The 20,360-nt window shown below is 41.0% G+C and overlaps 5 protein-coding genes across 5 annotated transcripts in view; 3 read left to right on the forward strand and 2 right to left on the reverse strand.

Moving 5' to 3' along the window:
• Window positions 1-20,360, forward strand: part of LOC130698017 (ATP-dependent RNA helicase DHX33-like) — a 139,396-nt gene that overhangs the window by 21,979 nt on the left and 97,057 nt on the right. The gene's annotated exons all lie outside the window — the stretch shown is intronic.
• Window positions 2,374-3,488, forward strand: LOC132088323 (uncharacterized). The gene is made up of 3 exons (XM_059496987.1): window positions 2,374-2,623; window positions 2,685-3,042; window positions 3,160-3,488. Exons 1-3 carry the CDS (start codon window positions 2,374-2,376, stop codon window positions 3,485-3,487), a joined length of 936 nt encoding a protein of 311 aa, XP_059352970.1. The 3' UTR covers window position 3,488.
• Window positions 7,701-9,122, forward strand: LOC130698161 (uncharacterized). The gene is made up of 4 exons (XM_057520941.1): window positions 7,701-7,832; window positions 7,916-8,085; window positions 8,631-8,938; window positions 9,013-9,122. The coding sequence occupies exons 1-4, from the start codon at window positions 7,701-7,703 to the stop codon at window positions 9,120-9,122; spliced, it is 720 nt and encodes a 239-aa protein (XP_057376924.1).
• Window positions 15,304-16,705, reverse strand: LOC130698147 (mucin-2-like). The gene is made up of 2 exons (XM_057520928.2): window positions 15,541-16,705; window positions 15,304-15,470 (listed from the first exon to the last, which is right to left on the reverse strand). Exons 1-2 carry the CDS (start codon window positions 16,662-16,664, stop codon window positions 15,341-15,343), a joined length of 1,254 nt encoding a protein of 417 aa, XP_057376911.1. The 5' UTR covers window positions 16,665-16,705; the 3' UTR covers window positions 15,304-15,340.
• On the reverse strand, window positions 18,162-19,367 carry LOC130698148 (uncharacterized). The gene is made up of 2 exons (XM_057520930.2): window positions 18,427-19,367; window positions 18,162-18,349 (listed from the first exon to the last, which is right to left on the reverse strand). Exons 1-2 carry the CDS (start codon window positions 19,365-19,367, stop codon window positions 18,202-18,204), a joined length of 1,089 nt encoding a protein of 362 aa, XP_057376913.1. The 3' UTR covers window positions 18,162-18,201.

Below are 20,360 nucleotides of genomic sequence, written 5' to 3' on the forward strand. Positions count from 1 at the left end.
ACACACACGTCATGGGATCTTGATTTTCTTACGTTTGACGAGGGCCGTCAGTTGCAATGGACCAGCGGGCGGTGTGCGGGACCGTTCGGACTACATGTTGTTAAAGGTAGCTGTTATCCTTCAGGCTAAATGTGCGTGTCCCATCTAAAAGAACTGTATTTCTTTTTGAAGGCGGATAACGGGAAATGGTTCGTGAATGTGAAGAAACAAAGCAGCGCTAGATGGCGCAACGTATCAAAGACTCACGCTCAGCTCCCGTTGGTTACCTAACGGTACATTCGGTGTAATTGCTCAATGGGTAAGCTGACCAACAGATGGACAGTTTAAATGAACCAACGGATATCTTGTTTTAATAAACAAATAGTTTTTGTTTGTTTTTTTACTTCCAAAATGGGAATGATCAGTAAGGAAAAACAAAACAGCGGGATTCACGAACGCTGAACAGCTGACTCGCTTGATGCATTTGAACGACAACAGTACGCTTAGTAAAATGGAGCCATCAATCACGCGTTGATACATCACTCAATTTATTCATATTTAGTTATTTATTTATTTAGTTATTTAGAACGAGTGAAATGGATTGAATTCCGTAGCCCATTATTCCGCGTAACGTTCAAACGAGTCACGATCCGTGATTGCACCAGTTTCAGTTTCTGTTGTAGCAATTTTTTTCTATTAAAATTTTTCTAGCATAAACAAAATTTTATATAATAAGCAAATCCAGCAAGTACCGAATACAGTTCATTTTTTATAATCGTCAATATCGCTCACCGTGTTTGCGAAATTCAATTGCGAAGGTCGATTGACGCCACAATGAACTGCAGCTGGTTTCGATCATCTATGGGGCACTATAAAAGACTTGATGAAACAGCATATGCATGTAGATGTAAGTTAGATATAAGAAATAAAGTCGGGATGGTTCAAGTGATAGCCGTCAGCATGCACCATGCACCCTATCACTTGTGACTATTGCATTCGAAATTAAGTTCGAATGCACTGTCCCGACTTTTTCCTTCAGCTTTTTGGGCTCTCGGCCTATACGGGCAACACAGGAGCACGGGCATGGCCAGTTCCAGACGACACTTAGCTAATTATTTTTTGAAGTTGATTATCTTTTGAACTTGCTGTGTTACCTATTATACAAAATCTCATTTATGCTAGAAAAAATTTGCAAAAAATTTAAATACTCTTATTGCATTTCTAGGAATCGCCCAATGCTTGAGGTGCACACGATCGAGAGTTTCAAACAATAGTTAACCATTCCAATAGTCCCACGCAATTTTTTTATTTAGCATAACACACCAAAGTCTTGGACTAATATCTAACAGAGCGGCTCCCTTTCTCCAAAAAAAAAAATTACTGTTCCAAACACACGTCCCGCACATTCACGCCCGCGTGAAACGGATGTGTGTATAGGGAACTGTGGGTTAAGCAAACACGTTCAGAGGCAACAAACGTTTGCTCTTTAAATAGCCACTTGAATTACGGGGACACCTGCGTTATAAAAGCGGCCGGCGCTGTTGTTTTAACCGCGTGCGTATACATACGCCGTGTTAATCAAATACCGACACTTGCCGATGCAGGAACATCCCGCGGTACGCAAGAAAGAACAGCGTTCGATTGAAATATTACGTAGGTCGTCGGACGCGGTGCACGGAAGGTGTCAAAGACCCGGAAATGTCACCACTCGATCGGCTGTGCATGTTTAAACACGCGAGGTTTGTTATCAGCTACACGATTGATGTCCACAGGGCATCAGGTCGATCCAATTGGCCAACGTTTCGAAGAGGAACTCGTTGTATGACGAAGCAAAAAGAACCAAAAAGAACAAATAAAAACAAACGATTTGTTACCTTCAACAAAAAACAATAGAATTCCAAAATGTGATGTACCTGTTGGCTCTAGGACCAATCGGCGACACATAAAAAGGGCAAAGAGGTACCGATGTGAGTAACAGAAAGTACGAAAGCGCCGGAGAAGGCAGGTTGCTATCTACCACTCATTTTCAGTTATGAAGTGCATTTTGCAGTTGATTATCGTTCAGTTATTCACGATGTTGGTGGTCGATGGAGAGCGGACGTCCACTTACACCGAGTCGAGAACAATCAGCACGACAGTTGATTTCACAAGTAGCGTAAGTTTTTTGCAAGATAAACGATTGACGAGACGTTCGTCCGTTGATTGATCATTTGTGTTCATATCCATTCAAGTTGATCTGCGTAAAACTGGTGAACGTAACAGGGCGATGTCGCCAACGGCGGGGATTTGCCATGGAGCAGCCCGTCCTCCTGATGATGGATGGGCCACTCTACCCGCTGACAAACGAGTTCTACCATCTGCTTTCACAATTCATGCCAACACAAACATTACGGTATGAATGAATTGCAAAACGATTCAATTTACAATCTCTCAAAATCAATCGACATCGTTGTGTACAGTGTCGAAGCAACGCCCTTGTTTATATCACCTGATTGGCAGATCGATCGTTCATTCCAAACACCTACGCACATCGAGTCATCAATGCCGAGAACATCATCCATCAGAAGGAAACAGCCGGGCTATTTCTCTAAAATAGGCAACGCATTTTTCCATCCAGGGACGTCCGTCAACGTCACCATCACACGTAACACGTTAATCAACTTCATTTTAATTTTAATTGACTCATATTTTTGATTGCGTTACAGACGTTGTGTCTAGGACGGCAGTGACGGCCAGTTTCTTCTTGATGGGCTGCACTCCGAGTCCGTTTCCCTACACGACATGTCCAGCATCATCAACCGACGAACGCAAGTTGTTCCATTTGCCAGTTCGATGGCACAATAAGAAGAAGAAGAAAGATCCGATCGTGTCCACCGTGACGAGGACGTCCATCGTCACAGTCTTAACGACATCACCGACGGCCGCAATCTGCGCCCAGCTGGTCAACGTCACTGGTCCGTGCCGATTGCACAGAGGCTTCCGCATGGAAGATCCCATCGTCCTATCGTTCGACGATGACATGGATTCGATTGATTCCGTCTTATCACCCACTAAAACTTCCAGGTAACGTTTGGAATTGTTATTTGAAAATTTGCAGATGCATAAAAACACGAAATTGTCCGTCTAATTTTCCATTTTGGGATTTGCCCGCTCCGATCAAACGGACTGTTTTTTGAATAGCATCGAAGCGACTGCCGAACCCGGTCCGGATCATTGGGTACACGGCCGCGGGCTTGGTTTATTCGCGTCCGATACGACGATCCGATCGTCTGTTTGGCCGGAAGAGTCGGGCGAAGCCGACAGACATTTGCCGGCTTTTCACAATCTGCTCGGCTTCAAGTTGGCCTTGAAGAAACGCATCAAATTGATGACGATCGTCACGACGGTCTTCGTGACCATCACCAGCACGTCGGTCGATTACATCACGGTCAGTACCAAGACGTTCTTCGTTCAAATCTGCACGCCGTCACCCTTTCCTTTCGCTGTTTGCGTCCGCTCTAGACGATGATCGTCAAAATTGCGTATACAAATTTAAATTTTATTTATTTCGTTTCGAAGCGAACGTTTTTTTGAATAAAAGAGTATTAATTTAGCCCGAGGCTATCACTGCGCGTTCGTCGATAAGAATGATAGCGGAATGTGTATAGAAAATCGGAACAGGCTCTATTTAAATGGGCTGTTTTTAGGGGATCAGCTACATTTGCGTATATGCTGATGTGTGTGGGGAGGGTGGTGAATCTTCCATTTTTGGATTGCGCAACAACTGCTGTTACAAAGGCACGGTCAACGGACGAAAAAACAAAAAAGACGGACAGATAATTCCGGCGTTTTTCACTTAACAGAAAAACATTCGGCATAATATGCGCTAACTGTATACTTAGCGTTTGGGTCAGAATGCGCATATTCAAATGCGACCACCTGGGGTAACGTCGTCTTCTTGTTTTTAAAAAAAAGAAAAAAACACGTTGGTAAATGTTTGAACGCGTGTCTTTTATTTAGATGCTCGGACGCCACGGTACTTTACAATTTGTTCCAGTTAAATAGCGCGTGATTGTCTTCTCATTTGCATATAAGCAAAACGCGCAAAAATGATTGTCATTTGCCACCGCATATTTCGATTTAGTGTGACGCAATCAAAGAAATGTTTTTTTTTTTTTTCAAAGAAGCGAGTGGATTATATGGAAGGAACGTATGAACTATGGCTATCTAGATCCCGTGCGTGTTTTACATTGATGTTAACGTGAATCACGGCTGGCCCATTTTCACGAGTATTCCATCCGCATTCCCTATTTTTGTTTGACTTTTTCGGCTTTGCTGAATTGAAATCTATTTTTTTTTTTTGTTTCTCGAAGAAAATAGCAAAAGATGTTATCGTTATCCTATTTAAGGGCGGTATCTATATACAAGCGCTCGCACTTGGTGAAGAAATACGTACGACTCCAAACGTACCCGACGAACTCGTGAAGCCATCGCCCCTTCTTGTTCGATGTCTTTGCGATAACAAACTGACATCCCCCTTCAAAGCAGGACAATGTCTAGGTCTAGACTTATTTTATTTATTTTATCAACCGTATACGCCATCCCCTCTCGCCAAAAACGTTGGCTATAGATTGCGTATATGCTAATTTTCAAAGCATTGCTTATGTTAATGTTAACACCAAAAAAAAGGAAAGAAAAACGCGGTCTTGTCGTGTTCTTGAGGACCTTTTTCTTTTTTGTGTGTTTTTTCTCATTGTCAAAGAGTCGAAAGCATTTAAGTGGATAGAATTCGACAAAAAAAAAAATAAAACTATTGTGTGTGTCGACGAAGAGTATTACGCATATAGACAGAGAGAGACTCTGTGTGTATACACTGGCGTGATTGGCGAAATGTTGTCAACAGCCATGCGTTTCCTTTTTGGCTTGTTCGGTCCCTATGTTTTTTCAGGCTTTTTACCCCATAGGGATAGAAAAAAAAAAAGAAGAAAATCGATAGGATGGACAGCCAATTTGCATATATTTTGTCAGCCATTTCTTTTTTCTTGACCCTTGTTAGCTGCATTCCTCCAGTTTTATCGATAGTTGCAAGAGGCGGTGGCCGTTCCTGAAAAAAGAAAAACAAAATTTGGCTATGAAGGTTTCGATTTGATGTGTTGCTATTCGTTTACTTTGAAAATTCATACTCTTTCACCTGCACATGCTAATTTGCATACGTCGTGTGAAAACAGGTCCGGTTTTCCCCACTCATTTCAAAAGGAGACGATATAAACAAGTTGGGGGAATCATCTGAAGAACGATGGGGCATAGTCGTTTATCTATCGTTCTCCATCCTTATATTCAACCGTTGAACGACCCCTTGCCTTACAGGCGAGGTTCGCATTTTCGTTCCATACTCGCGAATCCTATCCAAAATGTTGCCTGCCCAAAAATCGAAGTCGGGTCCGCAAATGTTGGCCGTTTGGGTTTTTTTTTTTAAATAATAATGTCTTCTCTTTTTTGTTTTGGCTGCACCGAGCATTCCAGACGGCTCTTGTTCATCTGACGAAGACGATGTAGTGTATAGGTCCTTTGCGAAAGCCTTTCGTTCCAATTTTATTTTTACGTGTGGGGTCTTTATATGCAGCAGGCAAAACAGGTCGCCGGTCAAAGGTGTGCACACACATACCACAATTGCGCATAGAATCAAACTATTTTTGAAGCCCGGTTTTTTGGGGGGGGTTTGGCGATTTTAATTCCAATTCAACATCGGCCATTTGGAAATGCAGTAGTTTTTTCCAATGTCGTACTATGTCACGGCAATCAATCTTCTTTGTTTGGCATTGAACGATATGTGTGAAAGAAAATCCTGCGCACTACATGAGCGAGACTCTTGTCAAACAGCCACGCGCATTGTTACACATGCCATGTGTACAATGGCATGTATGGCATGGCACGTATGGTTTTTGTTTTCACAACATTGGGCTCTCGTACCAACTATCGACTTGATCGTTAACGAGGTCAACAGGTGTCAAGAGCCTCTGTGCCGCACCTTGCCGAACCCGTCTCATTTAAGCCCTAACCATTTGCAAATGCAAACAGCAAAATAGAGCGAATTAAAACTTGGACCGTTTTGATATTTCAATCGAAGTAGCTTGCACATTTTGTTTGAAAGCCTATCAATTTAAATCTACACGAACCCATCGGTATATGCCAAGGTCGGATGGCACGGCATGCCCTAATAGCGCTCCCGCTATAAGAGGCCAGCACTACGACCATCTTCTATAGGCTACCTAAGATGGTCCCGTGTCTGGCCGCGGCTAAAAGACATCCGTAGATGGTGGGAAAGGAGACAATAATAAATAAACAAATAATGGTGATGTTACATCTATCATGAAAACATATATTCGTACTATACGTATAGAGCTGCGTATCGCTTTGCTGGTGACTTGGGATGTATCACCTGTCCGTTCTAGGGACACACACACAAATAAAAAAAAAAAAAAGATGTTGTGTGAGCTATGACGGGTGTACCGAGAACCGTCTTTTGTTCAGCTGTAGAGATGGAATCAATTTGAATATAAAAAAAAAAATATCTAAAAGTTGAAATCAGAAACACATTTGATTTACTGTTCCCACGCAATGATGGTCATCTGTTTGTGCCTATTCTTTTCAAAACGTCATTCATTTCCTGGGAACATATTTGTTTGCTTGCGGGATTGTTTCGTTTTTTTTTTTGGTTTTTTTTGAGATTTGGATATGACGATTGGTAAAATGGAAATAGTTGGGACGAGTGACATTTTTATTCTGCATGTTTCTTTCCCACCTTTTTTTTTCTTTTCGTGTTTAACGTTTGAAAAAAGACGCATAGTCAGGTGAGAAACATGAGGTCACTCAACCCTTACGCAATTTGCATATACCGTATGCAGTACAATTTTTTTTTGAACGACAGTCAAAACGAGGACATAGTTCATCATCCCTAAAACTATAAATAGATTTTCTTTATTATCTAAGGTCAGTTCATTTGCAAAAACTCGCACCTTTGCATTTTGCATTGAAAATAATGCATTTGTTTCGAATTCAGCCACGTCATTATCGGGGGAACAATAAAAGAGGTGAATCTTTTTTAAGCGGCAATTTGAAATAGAGGCACAAGGTGTTGCTCTCGGGACGGACGGGCCAGCAATGCTGAAGAGAAGCCCCAATGTTCTGGCCGGTTCTTTCGCGGGCATTTGCCGACTCTTGCGCGAACGCACCTCCCCCTTTTTTTCCTCTTTTTTTGTTTTCTTTTCTTTTCAAGAATGAACGACAACAGCAGTCGAGTGACGTAGCACAAGAAGAAGAAGAACTTTGGGAGGCTTTTCGTAACGTTCAATATGAGGTGCGAGAGGGAAGGGTGGGGTGGGGGAAGGGGAGAGAGAGAGGATGTTGTGTATATAAAAGAAGAAGGTTGGCCTGATGAGTCGTATGGTCTTACGGTTCGCCGTCGCAGAGTCGGGACCGTTCGCGCAAAACACGAGGCATCTTGTACATAGTAAGAGCTTTTCGGTTTTCCAACCATCATTTAAGCGGCCAACTCTAAAGAAGCAGCAAACAGTCGCCATCCAAAACTGCTCCGCTAAGCATTTTCGCTTTGAAAATCGGCCATTTTCATTCGGATATTGGATTGGTGTTTTATCGAGTTTTGTCGTTTCGATTCGAATGTCGTGAAAAACAACAAGTGTGACAATCTTGTGAATAGTTCCAAAAACAACAGCATTAAAAGAATGAAGGGCCAATCGGTGAACGTTTTATTGGCTATTTATGCGATCGTGTCACGAATCGACGCTCAACGGACGTCCACTGTCACCAGAACGACGACGACCGTAACGTTCGTCACCGTCACTTCGCGCAGCAGCGTACGTTCATCTATACGCACATTTTATCTTTAAAAAAAAAAAAATTTCGTAAGTAAGGTTTAATTCCAAATGAATTTCGCCAGGTTGTTTGCGCTAAATTAGTGAACGTGACGGGCGTGTGCCGACGTCGTCGAGGCTTGCCGATAGATGAGCCCGTCATCTTGACGTTTGATGATGAATTAGAAGACTCGGTCGACCAGGCCTTTCATCGCGTCCTTGATCCCAATCAGTTCATTCCAACCACAACCCTCGGGTAAATTCATTTCAAATTTAAATCATGTTTTTGGAAGACGTGGGCGGGGGGGGGGGGGGTTTCTCTCAACGAGTGGGTGCGAATTTGAATCAGCTTTTTTTTTTTTACTCCCCAAATAGTTTGGCCTATATTTCAATGCGGCTTAATTGCTAAACAAAAACGAGCCGGCAGATGTTCAATATGCCATATAGACCGCCTTTAAAGTGCGCAAGGCCATCAGTCCTTTTTTTTTCTTTCACCGAAACTTCCAAAACAATGGGTTCTTTTATACACTCACGCCGAAAAAATAAAAGAAAGAAAAAAAGATATACAGAATGCCGTTACACGATACGTCTTTAAGTAAAGCCATAATAGACGTTATTATCATTTCTCAGTGTGTCCTTTGGAAAAAAAAAAAAAACCATTTGTTTTATTGTGTTTCACTATAACGTGATGAGCACCGAGTTTTACGTGATCAACATATACTGCGTGACCCCGTGTACTTTAATAATAATCGTTAAAAAAATATATATTTTTCTTGCGCAAATTTTGTTTTTGGCGTCTAGAGTTGAAGTGACACCGGTGGTCTTGTTGCCCGTCCAGACGACTGTTCATTCAAACGATTACTATCAACTGCATTCGCTGCCGGGAGCTTACAGTTCGCCCAGCACAACGGCCGTTGTGCGGCCGTCCATCGTGAACGAACGACGCCGAAATTCGGGCCGCAATAAATTGATGAGTTCGCAACCGGACGAAGAAGAAGGCGGTGCCGAGCAGAAGATTTACTTCGTACAATTAGGACAATTCTTTAATTCGGTCCTCAATCAGATACGGCCTGTTACGACGACAAGAACTATCACGAGCACGAGGACACGTAAGATAATGATCACGTTTGATTTTTTAATACTCAAATGGGGGGGGTTGATGACATTTGAATGAAACATTTAGGGACTACGACGACGACCTCGTTCACCACTGCAACTTTCTTCGTCATGATGTGCACGCCGAGCCCGTTCCCTTACGCTGTTTGCCCAGCTAAACGTTCGCACGATCATTGATGAATGTGATCCGAACGCAGGTCTTTGAAAGAAATGAAATTTTTAATTGATTGAATTTTTCTAAACAAACCAAATGTGCACCCATGCTGTGAGTACGTAGAAAATGATTATATATATATTTATATAAGTTTCTGTTGGACCGTTTCATATGTTTATGAAACGGAAGCTCAAAGGGACAGTTGATGTATGGCATCATTTTTCTATCTCTCTCTGGTCCATAATCAAATTTATTGAATTATTTATTTCGTTATATTTATTGTTTTCTGCCTATAAGCAGTTTGTTTTCGCCTTTCCCCGAGCTCTATTGAATTATTTATCGACACGAAAGAGAGAAAGGATCAACTCTATTATAATTGATTATCACGTGATTATTTATTTCACACAATTTTTTTTTGAAATATCGACACCACCATTTGATGCAATCGAATACACTTAACGAGGAAGGCGTCTGGCACGCCACCTTAATATTCACAATCTTTTTGGCGTTTCTTTTCGAAATATTTAAACATTAGCCTATTTAATCAAGCGATAAGGCTTATATATTAAAAAAAAATAATAATAGTTTTCCCTAGGTTACCGGTACAAATGGCTGCCTCCTAAATCAAACGCAACATACGGAAATGCAGTGCGCAACAGATGCACATCCACATCGACCTTGCATAATGTGCGCGCTCAAAATCCAAAAAAGAATTTCCAGGACAACTCTGAAAAGCCCAGCGAGCAACAACAACGGCCAAAAACGGCAGACGATGGACTAATGGGTTTCAACAATTGCAAAGTCATTGCCGGCCGGGCTTTTTTTTTTTTATTTTTTTATTTTGTGATAAATATCAAAACCAAACGATGAATGTGTTTGACTCTTTTATACATCCCTCCTGGCCTAGATTTTTTAAAATAAAATTCCCATAAGGTGAACAAAAATGATGATGAGGGTTGCCTATATATATATGCACATCAGAAGGAGAACTGCTGTCGGGGTGTAGGTGATGGAGTGGCGTGAATTTTGAAATCACGTTGGGACAGGTGGGATTAAGAAAACAAAGCTTTTCCACAGCATCGATTTCAGTCGTTTGTGTGTACAAACAAGCGTTCTTTTATTATAGATTTTCGCGAGCATCTTTTTGTAATCTGACTTTGCGGTACAACGGACGGCTGTTATTTACACACTGGCTCTATATATCTCAGGTATAATAAACTAGGTCCTAAATCAGGCTATCTCTTATAGAAAGGATAGTATACACCAAATAGGAGATGTGTCTCTGTGACTATTGATAAGATGGATTGCATTGATTGCTACCCCCGTTGGCCTCAGTGCAACGTCTTTGCTGCATAGTGGTCCGGTAATCAATTCAAAAATAAAAAGGGTCATTAATATTCCATGCAGGTTTTTGTTTTCCTCCTTTCCAATGCGGTTACAATAGGCGCTGAGCCAATCAATTCGGAATGTCCTGCGCTATGTACCGATTAATATCAAACGAAGCCTCAAGTATATAGAATAACATCTTTGGTGAATTGCTGCTATCGAAACAGTCTAACAGACGTCCTTTAATGGTTTCTTTCCCTTTGCCATCGGACGCCATGATCCGTTCAGTAATTCAGTTTCAAAAGCAGCAACATGTTGAAATTGTTTTCGTGTGTACATAAAATAAATACAAGGAAGCCATTGCCCAATTGTGGCATGCTTTACGTACTAAAATTTCACCCGATATTAGTTTTGGCGCCGAGTTCAAATCACGTACACAGTTAAACAGTGGTGTATATAAAACGTTGAGCGATCTATAATTAATGGACGTGTTGGGCCGCATTTAAACAACTCGAAAATGAATGGATCGTTTTTTTGGCGAAGGATGTGTAGGGTTCAACCACACAGGGCGTCAATGTGTGATTGCTCGCACTGATATCGGGGCACTGCAAACAAATGGTGTGCTGTCTTGTTTTCTTTCTTGTGTAGTCATCAATTTTTGACTCATCAAAAATGACGGTGCTTCAGACTCCAGTCAGACGTAAACGCTCGTTTGTGCATTGCTCTCCACTTTGGCCTATTATGGCATCGCAAGTTTAACGTTTCGCTCTATATAAAGCTTCATGAAAAAGAGGAACCGTGCGGCAAAAAGCCGAAGTTGAATTATTCATTGAATCATATCTTGTCTTTTTACGATGTTTGGGTGCTCCCGTCCGAGGCAATTTTGGCCGCAGGAAAGTGAGCGTGTTGACCATCGCGGGGGTCATTGATTCCATTTACGTCAACGGCATATGGAGGATATATACGAATAATATTACGATCATTTTATGTAGTTTATGGGGAAGGGTGGGGGGATACTTAAAAAACAATAAACGCACGTTGGTCGTTTATACGTAAAGGGGATATCATTTTGCTGGAGTTATGTAATATCGTTGAAATATTTCCTGGTTTTATTGTGAATGAACGTTACCTCAACTTATTTCCGTTGCGAAATACATACAGCAGCGATATTTGCAACATTTCAATGGGTTTTTAAACATAAAAGGGCGAAGGTATTTTCAAAAGAATGTCAAAGCGCATTTGATTATTTTATTTCGTGAATAAAATAATCGGACAAATTTGATCTTTTTCATAAATATTTTCTTATTTTCTTTAATTTCCGGAATTTTTTCTGTTACGACCATCTGCGCCAAACAGTTTCTAGAATTTTCATCTGATATTCAACGAATTTCTTCGCACTGCGCTGTACGAGTTTTTTTTTTTAACGGTATATCATCAAAATAATAATCTGATCAAAACGATAGATTTGGTTGCCACAGCTTCGTATTTCTTTCACGCATGTTTATAACCGTGCAGAAACAAGAATTAAAGTTTCTGGTCTTTAAATATAGAATTTGGCTACGATAAAAACGAAATCCTGTGCTGCCCACCCATCACATCCGTTCGTGACAACAATTTGAATCATTTAAAACATTTTTCTTGTAAAATCCACTCGTCCGGAATGTCAAAACTGCCATACTGTTGTCATGCGAAACACGGAATTCAAATCAAATAGGCAGACATCAATCACGAAGTTTAACATTCTACCTCCATAAATATTATCCCTTATGTTATAATAATAATTAATATTTCTCTGTGTAGCTCACAGATCTTTTTACTGTTAAGTCTTAAGGAAACAATGTTGTGGGATGTTTGGAATTGAAAGGTCGATCGGTGGGGCTCAAAAACTTCTCGAGACACATTTCTTAATAACGAAACGGAAGACGTGATTTACAAGCCCAAGGGTGGGAATTTTCTATGTATAGTCGGTAGACGAGAATCTACACCAGATGTTGTTACATGTCCATTCTCAGTGGTTATTGCGTAATCACACGGAAAGCTTTTGAAATAAGAGTTCTCTTCTTTCTCCGCCATTAAACTCGTCCTGCTTTCATTTCTGGGTCTGCTCTAATGATGTGTACTTCATTAACTAGCTTATTATATTCTTGCTACATTAAAGTTAGCCCTACTATAGGCACGATGCAAAACATCCTGTATGACACCCCACTCCCGGCCGTGAGTACACGCAGTGGAATGTTCGTATACATATATGTACTAGCTAAGTGGTGGCCCATATTTAGTTCCATGCCTTTATTTTTTTTTTTATGAAGGCTGTCTCAGCACCTGCAAAGAATAACTGTAACCCAAATAGTTTTTGTTTAGCCATTTTATTTTTTCATACTCGAAATTCTGCAAAGGCTTTAGTTTAGCTTTGCATATTGTCATGTCAACTTGTACCTCGACCTCCTGTATAGACGACAGATATTTTTGAATATTTCCATAGTCAACCAGGACGAGCAAAAAAAAAAAAACTATGATTATATATTCTAGAATTGAATGCAGAACGCTGTGAAACGCTGACGAACGTCTAGAGTATGCTGATATCCATCAAAAGGGGAAAAAGAATGAGGCAATGACCATTACACACATTCTGTTTGTGATGGATATAGCATATAGAATTTTGAATTCGGCTTCGTAAGGAACTGTTTATGCAGTTTCAGATGATCAAAAGGACAGATATAGTTCTAGAACATCATTCAATGCCGGATAATGTTCATCCGAGTCGACCTTTGATGACTGGGTACGTTCTAACATTTGAATAAACAGGTTATTGATCTCTTTCGCAATCTGTGTAGTTACCTGATTAACCATCAGAACGCACTTGACCGAAAGAAAAATGCAAATTCCTGTTAGTCCTTCCTTTTTTTAGAACTTATCTTGATGATAACGCGAAGATCCATCGTGCTTTAACACAATCACAACAATCACTGGCATTCAAAAGACGAGTGCTTATTGTAATCGCGATGGACGATGCAAATCAAAGGCATTTGAGAGGGTGGGGAGGAAACAATTTCATTGAACTGTTCTGCACATATATCCTGTTAACACGAATTGCTTGAAAACGAACAAACAAAACTATTGAAATTCGGAGTGCTTTGTGTTATAGCGTGCATGGCTCACGGGCTAACCAAGTGACAAAGCGAATTTTGTTTAAACCAATGATACGCCAATGAAATCTTGCCAATCCTTGAATGACTTTCAGTTTGTGATGTGAATAATGCTCAGATTCTCAGGTTCGCCTGGAATTGTTTCACTTTTTATGCTTGTGATGGATGCGAAAACAGATAGCCGATTGTCCAGCTCTGTTATTTATGAACAGAGTTTTTTGAGTAATAATAATGCATACCGCATGTTGATGATGCGTCATCCCTTTCTCGGGTTTTACGTTGTTAGCCACTTGTGTGCCTAATAATCTTATACCGCAAGACATGTAGTTCTTTTGTGCAGGCATATCGCAGCAGCAAGGCGACAGTTGGTAAGATACAACGGAAGGATATAGTTTAGGTTATGGTACTGGAACGCGTGTTGTGTAGTTTGCCGCTGCTTTGTTGCTAACGTGATCGTGAGAATTTTCTCCTACCAATTTTCTTCCACGACACATCGTCGCTTTTCATTATTATTCTTTTCTCGGGCATGATGCAGCGAGATATAAAGTATGAAAAGGCCATTTATTTCGTTCGTTGGGTACGTTGAAAGAGAAACTTTTTTCTTTTAAATTTCAATTTTATTCTTTAAAAGAAATGGCAATATGGCAATAGGTTTCAAATCCCACCGCTAGGTGGCAGCAGTCTTCAGGGCAGTTTTTCGCCAAAAAATTTCAAACCTTGTGGAACTCGGAAGGGGTTCGGTTGAGTCATCATGGCTTTCCGACAAATGCAACTTTTTTCTTGTGGGATGCACCAGGATCGTGGAAAACTATTTCAGGTGAATATATTGTATTGACGATAATAAAATCTCCAGTTAGCCTAAGTTAAACAAAATTGCTTTCGTTAGATTAATTTGTTAAATTCCTTTATTCTTGCCACGTAATATCATTTACGCGCCATTCGACGAACACGTTGTCTATTCGGGTGGGCGCCCCCAACCATGTTTGTGGTTGTTAGTACCTTTTTCTTAGAATTAAAACATTGAGATGAAAATAACAGGTTAGGAATAAAATTTTAAGTTTCCTCCGACGTACCAACGGGGTTTCAGCAATTTGTGGGCCGATTTCTGTAGCTATCGTACACGATGACTCATTTGTTGGCCACATTGTTGCTTCAGTCTTAACAAGGTAGTCTGGGCTTGCCACAATTGTTATCTTTAACCTGAAAACAAAAAGGGCACGAAAATCGAATCTAGTAATTCCAAGAGACCCTTTTGGAGCATGGTCATCAACCAGTGCCTTTTCTACCCAATCTTAAACCAGTTTCTGTGTTAACATCCTAGTTAAAATCAAAACTAATATTGCAAAGCCACAAAAAGCACCTGTTTAAAAAAGGAAGTGCAACCTTTTTCGATTGAAATTCAAGATTTTTTTAGTACCAATCGCTGTGTGCAGCGCGCCAAAGTGGTTTCAAAATGGCGTAGTGATATCATGCTGACCTGGCCCTTCCTTTTTTTTCAGAACCAAAAGTTCGTTTTGTCCTTTTGGCTATAAGCATATTTCCCGTTGCATCGTAAGTTTTCCAATCAGAATGTCCTGTTGCTTTTTTTAAATTACGCGAATAGATTTATGTAACGAAATTTTTTATTTTTGTTAAAATTTTTTTTTTTGGGAATTTGATTTTGGAAATAAATAAAACAATTTAGAAAATGGGAGAGGCGGTTTCAACATGAAACGGCTTCCATTTTGTCTCAACAATAAATAGATTTTGCCGTTTTCTAGAATTGAATTTTAATCTGTTGTTGCCATAGTGACCAACACCGATTTGCGTTGCTGTTGCTGCGATGCTCGTAACGAAGATTCAATGGTGACGTGACGTTTGACGACGTAAGGCATCTGTGGGCCTAAGGAACTTTCTACCCTGCTCCTCAAGAAAGTATTCTCATTACTAAATTGAATATGTTTTAAGCTAATTCTAATAAAAAACTTACGGTAACACTCTAGATGGTTTCAAAAAGATATTGTCATCTTCTTGGACATCAATTCCAAAATCTTCGCCTTTGGGTCGTCGGAAATGTGCTGGAAAAAAGTATCGTGAAGAAGCGATATTCCGATTGGCTAATTTCAAGAATGTCGGTGTCCAACTAGGTCTGGTGAAATGGATTGTTCTCTTCGGAGCCAAAGTACTGAATGTTGTGGAAGTCCTAACAGTTTGCATGCTAGAAGACGTCGTTGTGCTAGGAGACGTCGTTGTGCTAGGAGACGTCGTTGTGCTAGGAGACGTCGTTGTGCTAGGGGACGTCGTTGTGCTAGGGGACGCCGTTGTGCTAGGAGACGCCGTTGTGCTAGGAGACGCCGTTGTGCTAGGAGACGGATTTGTGCTAGACACCTTTGTCGGGACGATTTCAACCGGTTGCACGACCTTAACAACGACAGGAGGTTCAGTCTCCGTGGTGTCTGGAACATCTTCCAGCGTAGTTGGGCTAGCCACCGTAGTGGTAGGTATTTGCAAAAGGGTTTCTACCATGATTTCCATTGCTGAAATATCCTCTGCATCCAGTTCAGGCATTTCTGTATTGATTTCTTGTTCTATGTTGTCCTTTTCAGGGAAAGGAGTTGTTGGATCCACCTGTGAATCTGTCGTCGATATCTCCAGTTCAGTGTTGATCGTCGTTATCTCCACTTCGGTATTTGTGGCTGATAGATCCGACACATCAGCCTCTGCAGGTTCAACGATCGGCACCTTCTTTTTGATGACTTCTTCCGTAGTCGACTCTGAACTGCTTTCCGTTGTTGTTGATACTTCGCTTTCCGAGGTTGGTCTCGTATCCATTGTTTCTAATTGCGAATTGATTAGAATGGGGAAGTCTATTAATATTTCCTCATTGGTTTCTTCATCAGGAACATCCGGAGGTGGTACGACGGTCACAGTCACGGTCGTCTGTACCGTTGTGGAGCTGACGACCGTTGATGTGGAGGTGATCCCGACCGCATTTCTGATGCTGTTTCTAATGTTCAGATAAAGATTGCTAAAGAATCGAACAAAAGGACCTTGTGCTTGGCTTTCTCCAATCAGTAATCCACTCACTAGCAACATCACTAGTAACAATTTCATTCTCTTTTAAAATCCTTTGATTCTTAGTTGGAATTGGGGACGGATGAAATTCCGGACGAGCGTTGTATTCGGACTGGACTGTTGCTGCTACGAAGACCTTCTGAGCTTGTCGACACCAAACGATTCATCCTTTTATAGAATCTAGAGTAAAGAAAAAAAGAAAATAATTTTTGTTCATTCTCTTTATTTTCTTTGGTTTTTCATTGCTGCGGTTTCCTGGCGACGTGTCTCCTCTGTCCATTAGGAAATCACCTTGTTATTTGGTTTCATTCGTACGATGAGGCTCTCCCTGCTACGGTATAATCACGGATTTAGGACGGCCGCAGGTATGCAAAGATATTTTTTTACTTGTTTTTATTTCAGAGAAAAAATCGACGTCGATATCGTCTACCCTTTATCTCGCGGTATCCAGCGAAAATGGGTTCATCCTATAAAAAAAACAAAACAAAAGAAATGGAATTATCGTAACTTTTGTTTCCATTTAAAGCAATTTAATATTATTAAATCTTTTGTTTTCCTATTGTTAAATAGAATTGGCAAAAAAAGAGAGAAGCGTTTAGGTACTGCCATCAACATACAAAATGGGAGTCGTAAACCTTAAGGGTCTCAAGTTCAAACGGCGCCAGCGGACAGATTTCTTTTTTGGCCCGTTGGTTATTTCTTCCGTTTGGGTCTCGAGACCAGAGTACAACGTTGCATGCAGGTTAGTGGGTTACATATCACGGACACTGCTTTTCTATTTCTCTATTTGACCGCATCTTCTTTTCCAGCAAGGAAGAATCGAAACAAAATTGTAAGGGAAACCGCGTATTGCCCTGCTGCCATCTGTCTTTAAATCGAGCAGTAGCTGTGCGCCACCGAAGCAAGTTGTGTAGTAATCCAAAGGGATTATGAGTGTTCGATTAGGTGGAAAGAAAGAAATACGATACGGTCAATTCCCAGGCAGCAAGTTTGAACTTTCCCATGTTTCATGTATAATTCAGTACATGATTACAACTGTTGGCATGCGAATGGAAGGGAGCGAAGCCTCGGAAATTTCACACGTCGGACCTGCTGTACATAAGGTATCCTTTTTTTTTTCTTACGTATTTTTAATGGTAGGGACAAAAGCGATGTTTCTTTTTAAATGTAGAGTGTTAAATAGCCAGTGGAACATTAAATGGAGATCCGTTGGTTCACTTGACCGCAACAGAAAAATTTAATTATAAGCGAGGACATTCCTGACGAAGATTCACGAAAGTAGGTTAATTAGTTTCTTCAATTTGTATAGATTGTACCTAAAATAGTTCTAAGGTGTGTATTCCAAATAATTAGTTCCCACTTGTTTTTTTGTTATCCATTCTAGTCAAACACAACAACATCCATGAATTTCACAAAAAAAAAAAAAAAGATAAACATTCAAATTAAATAACATTTTACAACAATCAAACAAAGAAAAACTGGATAAAGAACAAAGGGAGAACCCCCCGGTAACCCGTTACGCATTCATCGCTGTAAACACACCAAGGAAATTGTTGAATCAAAATTCAAATTGATTTCAATTTCTGAACTGTAAATCGGCTGTGATGTCAGCCTGCGAATTCTCTGCGATATCAAACTGACGTTGTCGAGATGGGAAAGACGACTCGATGATGCTCGAATGTTTAATGAGGTTTGGTGTACCAGGCAATTTAGCCGCACCGGACCTGTGAGGTGAAAAAAACAAACAAATTAGATGTACATTAAATATTTTTTTATGAATAATAATTAAATGCTAATTTACGTTAATTGGCCTGTAGATCGACGAAGGAATCCATCCACGAGGTCAAGATCATCGATGTCTACGACATCAATATCATCTCTGTTTTCAGCCAAATGTTCCACGTTCGATGCCGGCCCTGCATTCCGGGCACTATCTTGTTCATCCGGCGATAATTCCAACTCTAAATGGCGCTGCATGGCCATTAAATCCATATCGTCAATATCGATAAGATCGCGCGTGGGCATTGCCGATGGCTTCAACTGGACAAACTCATCCACTTTGAAGGTTTGCCCATTTTTATTGTTCAGAACGTTTTTATTCTGTAACTGCGACGATGCGAAATCGTCCACCTTGCCCAGTTCTTCCTCAGAAAAGTGGAGTTCATCGTGAAGTTCGGGAGTTCTTCGAGATTTCTGGTCTTCTTCAATTTCTCCATGCCGTTGCAACATGCCCACACTGACGGTGTACGTCGGGCATTTGGATGCGATTTCCGTCACGATGTACTCCGAGTACATTGTCTTGGTCGCCAATGAAACGGACGTTGCTGTAGATGTGACGGTCTGGTAAGCAGTGGATCTCTCGGTCAGTGTCACGACGGCCACGCTGACGAGCAACGAAACATCGACCGATGTGGTGGTCTCTGTGACAGTTTCAGTCAGGAATTCGCGCTCTGTTTGCGTTGTCCATCTGAGCCAAGACAAAGACAAGGTAGATGTTTCTGTTTCTGTCAATCGTTCCGTTTCCGTCTGCACTACAGTCTCGTATTGTGTCAAATAGACCGTCACAGGCTCGACGATGGCCGGTTCACTTGGAGTGGACGTGCGTCGCTGAAAGATTTGCGCGAAATTGGCAGCCAAAGCTCCGAAAAATCCCGCGTTTGTACTCTGAGCCCAGCTGGGGTCGACGAACAAGGTGAAACACAACGCCAGCACGGAACACTTGACCATTGCGGATGTCAGCATTTCTCTGAGGTAAGAGGACGAGGCTCAATCCGGCAGTCTCTGTTCGGCTCTATCGACTGAGTTGGCCGCTAAACAGTCCACTCTACTTTATAGATACTTGTCTCTCTCTCTCTCCTTCTCACCTGGCCACTACTATCGTCGTCGTGTTCATTTTTATTCGCTACCGTTTTTTATTACGAGTTACGTGTACTGTACTGGCCACTATACGGTCTTTTAGTCATGTAGTCAAAACGTTTTTCGTGTGTGTGTGTGTGTGTGTGTGTGTGTCGCCACTCGGTGTGGGAAGGAGGTCGCTCGGCTGTTTGGGGATATTGAACACGAAAGAAACGGAGTGAAAAGGAAAGAAAAACAGCGTTGAATAAGATTTTTCACACTTAAGAGAGCGACGCGAATCTGGTCGCTTTTTACAAGAAGAAGCCTCTTGTCGACGTCGTTTTTTTTTATTCTTCCTGGTCATGACGCTAGCGGGATGGCCCATTGAGGACGTGTTTGGTAACCCGTTATTTATGGTGATGATTTGTGTGCTCAATTCTTGCGTCCTGGACGAGAAGATTTATTTATTTATTTATTTTTAAATACTTAAAGTGCTCGTACTGTATGAAAAGGAAGACTAATGATCCATTGCGATTTAAGGTTACCATTTAATCGGTTTAAAAACTTCGCACTTCAAGGTGACTCCTTCCCCCCTGTTTAAAGATGTTGCAAGATGTTGTGTCCTTACTACAGATGCTTTTGTGTGTCAAAAGTGTATCGAATCAGGTCGGCTGTACGCGTTGGATTGCGTCGTTTTCTTTCCGCAATCGAATTTATGATGCTGTAAAAACTCGTAAGAGAATCGATTATTGGAATTTTTTAATTATGTATTTTCTTTTTTTTTTTTTTTTCTCGTTTCGCAAATTGTAGGGATGATTGTGCAGGTCAGTGAATAACGGGGTCTCAAAATGAGCCGCTTAAGTGCGAAGGGACCATTTTTACTTCATCATATTTTGCTGA

Source organism: Daphnia carinata, chromosome 9, assembly GCF_022539665.2.
Source record: "Daphnia carinata strain CSIRO-1 chromosome 9, CSIRO_AGI_Dcar_HiC_V3, whole genome shotgun sequence".
In the NCBI taxonomy this organism is placed as follows: Eukaryota; Metazoa; Arthropoda; class Branchiopoda; order Diplostraca; family Daphniidae; genus Daphnia; species Daphnia carinata.

Excerpts from the sequence above, each read along its gene's own strand:
- LOC132088323 (XM_059496987.1), top strand. The coding sequence starts at position 2,374 with ATGAATGAATTGCAAAACGATTCAATTTACAATCTCTCAAAATCAATC. Across the intron at positions 2,624-2,684 it reads CGTCAACGTCACCATCACAC|ACGTTGTGTCTAGGACGGCA; the intron begins GTAACACGTTAA and ends ATTGCGTTACAG. Across the intron at positions 3,043-3,159 it reads TCACCCACTAAAACTTCCAG|CATCGAAGCGACTGCCGAAC; the intron begins GTAACGTTTGGA and ends TTTTTTGAATAG.
- LOC130698147 (XM_057520928.2), bottom strand. The coding sequence starts at position 16,664 with ATGAAATTGTTACTAGTGATGTTGCTAGTGAGTGGATTACTGATTGGA. Across the intron at positions 15,471-15,540 it reads AAACCATCTAGAGTGTTACC|GGTAGAAAGTTCCTTAGGCC; the intron begins GTAAGTTTTTTA and ends CTTGAGGAGCAG.
- LOC130698161 (XM_057520941.1), top strand. The coding sequence starts at position 7,701 with ATGAAGGGCCAATCGGTGAACGTTTTATTGGCTATTTATGCGATCGTG. Across the intron at positions 7,833-7,915 it reads CCGTCACTTCGCGCAGCAGC|GTTGTTTGCGCTAAATTAGT; the intron begins GTACGTTCATCT and ends GAATTTCGCCAG. Across the intron at positions 8,086-8,630 it reads ATTCCAACCACAACCCTCGG|AGTTGAAGTGACACCGGTGG; the intron begins GTAAATTCATTT and ends TTTGGCGTCTAG.
- LOC130698148 (XM_057520930.2), bottom strand. The coding sequence starts at position 19,367 with ATGCTGACATCCGCAATGGTCAAGTGTTCCGTGCTGGCGTTGTGTTTC. Across the intron at positions 18,350-18,426 it reads CGATCTACAGGCCAATTAAC|GTCCGGTGCGGCTAAATTGC; the intron begins GTAAATTAGCAT and ends TTCACCTCACAG.